Here is a 7,290-nt window from a genome sequence, read left to right on the forward strand (position 1 = left end):
ATCCCCTTGAAGGTGGGTGGGGGTGGGAACGAGCTCCATTTCTGTCACCTCCGCCATGCTGGCTTCCTCTTGACTGCTCCAGCCCAGAGCTTTCCCCCTGGTTACCACTTCACAGTTGAGATTAGGTTGGGACACGTGACTGAGATTGGGGAGAGTTTTGTCTAGTAAAGTCAATAGTGAAGGAAATGAAAGACGGATATTGAATTGTTATATCAGGCTTGCAGGAAATGGCTATTCTCTGACTCATCTTTATGGGGACCTGTTGTGATGAATCCCTGTGTAACTACTGAACTTTCCCCATGAGGAGGAGGCCTAGCCCCATCTCCTCACCCTGCACCAGGGAACAGCGTCAAGGCTAATGAGGCTTCTCATGGAGACCAAGGATGTCCACTTTGCTTCCTTAGCTAAAACTGACTTATATGACTGTGTTCCTGCTGCAGGCTCAGACTTTCCCCAGGATTTCTGCTGTGCAAAGTCCGCCCTTTCCAGAAAAACTGGCACAAACCCAACAGAGTCCTGTTGCTACAACCGTATCAGTACATCATGATAAAGCTAGTATTTGTTGAAGACAATGGGAAGGGAATATCACTGATAGGTTATAGACACCCAAAAGGCTTTGCAGAGAGCTTTTAAAAAATGTTAAACGTATATGGAAAGATTCCCTCTTTCTCTTTTAAGTAAAAAATAAACCTCATAAAACTTCACGAGCTGTTAAGTCAGTATTGCAGTAAAGGAATCTCGTTTGTATCACTTAATGGAGCTTCAGGTAATTGCAGTTCAGAGTGACTTTGGTGCCAAGTAGGGGGAAATAATTGCAATCTCGTTAATTAGTGGTCTGATTTCACATCCTCTTATGTAAGGCAAGCAAGTGGTCTTAAGTAATAATGCTAATGAAATCAGTGTTGATACCCCAACAAAGGTCTCCCTTCCAAGAGATTATCTAAATAACCAACGAGGCAGTGATTAGGAGCCTGATGTAATTACCGTATTTGCACGCGTGAGGCCTGTCCTCCATCAGCTCGTGGTGAGGAGTTGGGAAACATTCGGGTGTCACATGCAGGAACGTGCCACATGGGACAGGCGAGTCGGGGAGCTGCTGCAGACTCTTCAGCATCATTTGGGTGGCTAGGGTGGCGAGGGGTTACCTGGTCCTTTCTCCTGCCCTCCCATGGGAGCCCTATGGGTTGGTGTCTTGCTTTGGCAGGTGGCGATGCATCAACGATCCAGGCTGCCAGATCCACTGACGTAGCTGCCGTGGTAGTCCCCATCTTGTTCCTGATCCTGCTGAGCCTGGGTGTCGGATTCGCCATCCTATACACAAAGCATCGGAGGCTGCAGAACAGCTTCACGGCTTTCGCCAACAGCCACTACAGTTCCAGGCTGGGCTCGGCCATCTTCTCCTCGGGGGATGACCTGGGTGAGTGGGGCAGGGTGCAAGGTTCTCCCTCCTGGGGCAGACCCCACAAGGCCAGGGGCTTGCTGAGGAATTGCCTACCTTGAGCTCATCTTTTGATGCTAGCAGAGTTCTTCATTAACCGATAATCCCACTGCTTTGGGGTGAATCAGTTGGAGCCCTTTACTTTGTAGTTGCTTCTAAATTAAAATACCAGTCCCCTGTTCAGTGGGGTGGCTGAACGCAGTGGCTCAGTGGTAAAGAATGCATCTGCCAATGCAGGAGATGTGGGTTTGATCCCTGGTCTGGGACGATCCCCTGGAGAAGGAAATGGCAACCCACTCCAGTATTCTTGCCTGGGAAAGCCCATGGACAGAGGAGACTGGTGGGCTTACAGCCCATGGGGTCACAAAAGAGTTGGACACAACTGAGCAACTGAACAAAACTGTTTGATAGCATGCCCAGGGAGTTCTGTCAAAGAACAGGTGGGAGCTTGCCTTGTACACAAAGGGTGGGTGGACCCTGCCTGGGCTTTGGGTGTTTCCAAAGTGGCAGCAGATTCTCAAGAATTTCCGACCCCTCTCATCCCTCACGGTTGGAGGTCTGACATCTTTGGAGATGTTTGTCTTGACTGACAAAAAGCAATGCTTTCTTCATTGGTCTCTGTCTAAATGACCCTTCCCATCATGCTGTTTCTCTGTCCTGTGGCTAGCACAACCTCGCTGGCCGTTCTTCTTTTATGTATTGGTGGTATATGACCTGGGGAAGAGAAGGAAATGTCCCCGTTCTTATATAAATGTATGCGTGCTCAAATTCCAAAACGCTCATGGAGGGAGTAAACTACTTGATAAATACAATTAACTCATTACTGACCGGGGGATTTTTGCAAAACGAATGCCTGTGACCGGCAGTTTTTATTTTGGCCAGCCAAAGATTAATTCTGGTTATTTCTTTGTGAGTTACTGCAATTAACAGGTATACCTGACACACCTGTAAAGCCCAAAGGAGCTTTTCGGCCAACCCGGCGTGTATGATACACACGGTGATTTTCACCATGCTAGCATAGGGTGCGGATAACTCAAACTGGGCACCTAAGCCACCCATTGGAATTTGGGATGGATAATAAGATCCCTCCTCTTTAAACTTATTTTCCTTTTTTGGTTAAGTTCAAGCTACCATGAAAAGAAGGTTGGCCACCTGTTGATGGGGGGCAGGTGACCCAAGAATGTCAGAAGCTGGGCTGGTTTCAGCACTGATTCTTGTGCCTGGCTGGTTCTGCTGCTGCCGTTTCTAGCTGGGCCTTGTGATGTAGGGATGGGGGTCAGTAGTGGGAGGTGGGGGTCACGCAGAAGTGCCCCAGAACTCACCAAAGACTGACTGTCTTGCCTTTAGGGGAGGACGACGAAGATGCTCCGATGATAACTGGATTTTCCGACGACGTCCCCATGGTGATAGCCTGAAAGAGCTTTCCTCACTAGAAACCAAATGTTGTAAATATTTTATTTGATAAAGATAGTTGATGGTTTATTTTAAAAGATGCACTTTGAGTTGCAATATGTTATTTTTATATGGGCCAAAAACAAAACAAAAAAACAAAAAAAAAGGAAAGAAAGGAATGAATAAACTTTGTCGTAATCAACTGTGAACTTCAAACCAGGTTGATTTTAGTAATGAAATTGCTTTGATTTGATATTAATATAGTCTTACAGGGCTGTGCTTACTGGGCATGCTTTTAAGTCTATGAGATAATTTTGGTTCAATAAATTGGCCATTCTTTTTATTTTTCTAAGATGCAGAAATGTATTTAATAAAGATTTCAAGAGAGAGTGATGGGTAGAACCCCTCCTCCTCGAAAGTAAGCTCAAATTTAAATTTTTGTTTGCAGGTAGTTTATACGAAAGTGTTTGAGTGTACGAAGGGGGGACATTTCTTTTATTTTGTTAATTTATTGGGACTCTGTGTAGGGCCAGGCTTCAGTGGTCATCTGACACCACAAAATTTATGAGCAGCCCCGCCTGCAGGGTTGGACGATGAGGAACAGAAGCAGTCTTTTTGCCATTCCGGAAACAATCCATTTTTATTCGCTCGTGTGTCACACGACGGTGTTTGGCAGAAGAGCCTGTTGAGTCATTGCTCCATTTCCGCTAAACAGAGCTGTAGCTTGGGAAGCCCTGCAAGCCGCGCTTCTTTGCTTATGCTAATGGATGGACTCTCGCTGCACACACCTCTGTGCAAGACACAGCTTTCACAGCTACAAAATGATAACACTGCTGTATTCTACACTGGTATCATTGTCATTGCAAAAAATTACTCTGGCTGTGGGAGAGAATTCTAGATCTGTGCCATGATAGCTACACTGGCAGATATAGTACCTAATTTTTCCTTTTGGGGGGGGTTTATTTTATTTTATTTTGGTTTGCTTTTATTTACCAAATCTCAAATGGAAAGTTTTATGTTTGTGTTGAGGTGGCCACTTACTGCCCTTAAAAATCCACACTGATATATGCAGTCACTTTGAATTGGGTCAGTGCCTTCTCGCTCTTTTTTTTTTTTTAATTCTCTTCTTCCACCTCCCTCGCCTGTACCCCTGCCCAATTTTAAGAGAAAATGCTATGCACTGTTACAGGAGATGTGTAAATTCGAGACCATTCAATCTAGCTCACAGTAGCAGCAGTGCTAGAATTGATGTTCTTTGTAAGATAAGCTGTGCTGTATCCTTCTGTCTTTCAATGCCTCCCCTGTATTCAAACCATGGCCTCTTGGTAGGTATGTGAGATCCAGTGGGGACTGATGCCCACTCTTGAGACCTACTGTTGTCAGCCCCAGTGTGTGGCATTGTTGTGATGCCTACTGTATGCACCTCACTGCAGAAGTTCTTCCCAGCTGAGAAGCAGTGAGCTCTGGGGCTATCTATTCCAAAGTCATGCTTTGGCATAGTGTCCCTCACCTGCAGACTTTGTCAAAACCCTGTCTCCTCTTTGATGCAACACATCATCCTCTCGCAAGTCTTTGCTTTCTTTTAACCAAGAGTATCATTCTTGGCTGATAACATAGTTTTATTCTACCTGGGGAGTGTTTGGGAAACAAAGAGCCAATTAAAGTGTTTTTAGTTAAAAAATTTTTTATTTGTGTATATATATGTTTTGCTTGAGGAGTATTTTCAACTGTAGATATTAGGATGTTGCGAATGGTGGTAAATGACTAGCCTTCTTCCAGCATGATTTCCTTCTCTTTCCTGTGTTATGTTTTGAAAGACTGGAATTTCTTTGGCTTTATCTTGTGTCTTGCCTTGGAGTTTCGTTCAAAACTCTGAGCCCTACCACCTTCCCTTTTAAATAAGCACTTTAAGTAACTGAAAGATGAATGATCTCGTGGGAGGCAAGTCATTTAATCGAACCAGTAGAAAGTCTATTTTCTTGTTTTTCTTTCCCTGCCAAATTTGGGGGGCATTTGTGAAAGCTGATATCAAAGGCGCTGAGATTTTATATTTAGTTCTTCCATAGGCAAGCCTTTCTACCGAGCACATGTCTCCAGTTGGCAGCTTGAGATATTTCTGAGCGTCCGCGTCTTGTTCCCAGTGCCTGCCAATGCTTAGTGCACCGTACTGTATAGACTGGCCATCACCCCTCTCCTTGGAAAACGCCACTGGGCTGTTTGAGAACAAGCAGCCTTTTAGGGCTAGAGTATTTTCTATAAACAGAAGAGCTAAGTTCCCGAAGACTAAGCTAGACAGATGCAGCTATGTGTAAATTGTATATTTTTATGAACTACTGAAGCACGCACCGTCACCTCGCTCTGCGTAGCTTTGTGAGGTTTTGATGTATATAAGCCGCCTGTGAGAGTCCCGAGGTGGGAGGGACAAGAGGACATGAGAGCAGAGACTCCGTGGAGCCTTTGAAGGTGACCGGATAACTGTCTTCACTGTGACCAATTGGAGCCCCTGAAGAAGGGGCTTTCATACCTCGTTGGAGACGCCACCTCCAGAGTTCACACTGCACAGGATAAAAGGCTTTATTTTCTCCCAGGATGCAGTAGAATGTCAGAAGCCCACGTCCACATGGACGACAGCGGACCGCCAGTGCACCGCTGTAGTATGGCGGGCAGGGTGACTGTATACAGATTTTCTCTGGAAGCCAGTTTTGCCCCTGGATGGATTGACTGCCCCTCGAGCCTTAGGAGATGTGGGTCTGTGTGGATGAAATAACAGAGAGGAGAGTCCTGCAGAGGAGTCCAGGGAGAAGCCACGCCTCTGCAGAACCTTTTCCAGACAGGTGAGATGCTCCCATGACTGCTGGCTGCCCTGGCCAGCTGGGTGTATAGTTAAGAAGCTGGGTAACTGGTTGAAACTTCTGGTTTGGGGAAGAGGGTACATGTGTATTAGTACTGTGGGATATTTTAGGGGGACACATGGGGGACACAGCTGCATGTTCATGTGTGACCCACTAGATGAAGCTCTGCTTCAACCATGTAAGGACATTTGGGGAGGAAGACTGGAGAACCCTTCCTCTGAGTATTCACCCAGCGGTCACTCTCCATCTAGTGAGATCATGTTCTCAGCACTTCCCTAAGGGCAGAAACCCCATCCTGTCAGGATAGGTTGGTCACTTTCCCACTAAGAATGTCATGGTGAATCCCTGAGATGTTTCTCTTCTTTGCAGAGTTGGGGGGGGGTCCCTCCGAGAAGAGACCCAGGCAAGTCAGCAAACTGGATGCCACCTCCATATTGATTTTAGGAATTGACTCTGAATAAAACTCTGTGCAGAATCTCCACTCATGTGGGGATAGTATCATGACATTGCTATTGCATTATTTTTCTTGAAGTGTGTGCTGTCTTTCAGGTACAATTTTTGTGTAATTAAAGCCAGTGCATTAAGTTTATATAGACTACTTTCTATGCAAGTCTGCGGTAGGAGCAGATAGCAAGAGATTGTGTGTGCTGTTGGGTACACAGATGATAAGCGTGTTTTCAGAAGGGGTACCCCCAATGAACACGGTTTGAGAGAGGATGGGTTGTGTGTATGTTTCTGCCCACTAACTTTGAGCAGCCATATTTTGAATTAAATCATCAGAGCCAAGTAACCCGAGAATGGTATTAGTTTCCTGTGTAATAGCTCAAATGGAACAAATATGAATGCTGAAATGTAACATTGTTCTCCAACATTCCATGTCATTTCTCACTTAAAACCTCGTTATGACTTATTAGAACCTTTAGGCAAAAATCAAAAGTATTTGCAGCAAAATAAAGGCCTACTCTGCTCTTCAAGTGAAGCACTGTATACTTGTTTCTCTCCAAAGTGAAATTAGATATTTATGATTTCAGTTGCCTTGATAAGTTTCTGAATCACTGGTTTATGCTGAAGATTTTACTCTATTGTCACACAGTCTTAAGATCATTTTTGTCTCAATGTCAACTTTTTTCACTGAATAAAAATTTAACTGGGTCAAGAAAACACTTCTTTGAAAATCCGCTCTCTTCGCGTCTCGAGTTGTTCTTTGGAGTGCAGTGAAGATGGTTAATATGGTCTCCAAACACCATTTGATTTGTCATGTTTTAAAAGCATGTTTATTTTATAGATGAGAGAACACTAAGACCTGGAATAATTTTGTTATTAACAAGCTGGTTCTCAGACGGTGGATCCTTGAAGAACATGATGTCTTTGCGGTGGCTGAGGTGGGGGGAGACATGATGGCTGTTTTGAAGTAAATAAAATTGTTCCACAGGGATAAAGACTAATGTGGCTCCCTTCAAGCCATAACTACGTTTCCTAGAGATGATTTGCTAAGAGGGCAATTTTCAAATCAGAGAAGAGATGAGAAGCGGTACAATGAGCTGTGTGTAGAGAACAGTTTTGGAAGGCTTCTGGAGGCAACGTAGTCTGACAAGGATGCTGCATTTG

At 44.7% G+C, this 7,290-nt stretch overlaps 1 protein-coding gene across 2 annotated transcripts in view; it reads left to right on the plus strand.

The window, feature by feature from the left end:
• SORL1 (sortilin related receptor 1) overlaps positions 1-6,845 on the plus strand; it is a 170,447-nt gene extending 163,602 nt beyond the window's left edge. For both annotated transcript variants that reach the window (XM_019975277.2, XM_019975276.2), the window contains exons 47-48: positions 1,205-1,417; positions 2,786-6,845. In XM_019975277.2, coding sequence (XP_019830836.2) covers positions 1,205-1,417; positions 2,786-2,853 — 281 coding nt within the window. In that variant the 3' untranslated portion in view covers positions 2,854-6,845. The remainder of the gene's footprint in view (positions 1-1,204; positions 1,418-2,785) is intronic.
• Positions 6,846-7,290: the final 445 nt, after the last annotated feature.

The sequence above is a fragment of the Bos indicus genome, chromosome 15 (genome assembly GCF_029378745.1).
Source record: "Bos indicus isolate NIAB-ARS_2022 breed Sahiwal x Tharparkar chromosome 15, NIAB-ARS_B.indTharparkar_mat_pri_1.0, whole genome shotgun sequence".
Classification (NCBI taxonomy): Eukaryota; Metazoa; Chordata; class Mammalia; order Artiodactyla; family Bovidae; genus Bos; species Bos indicus.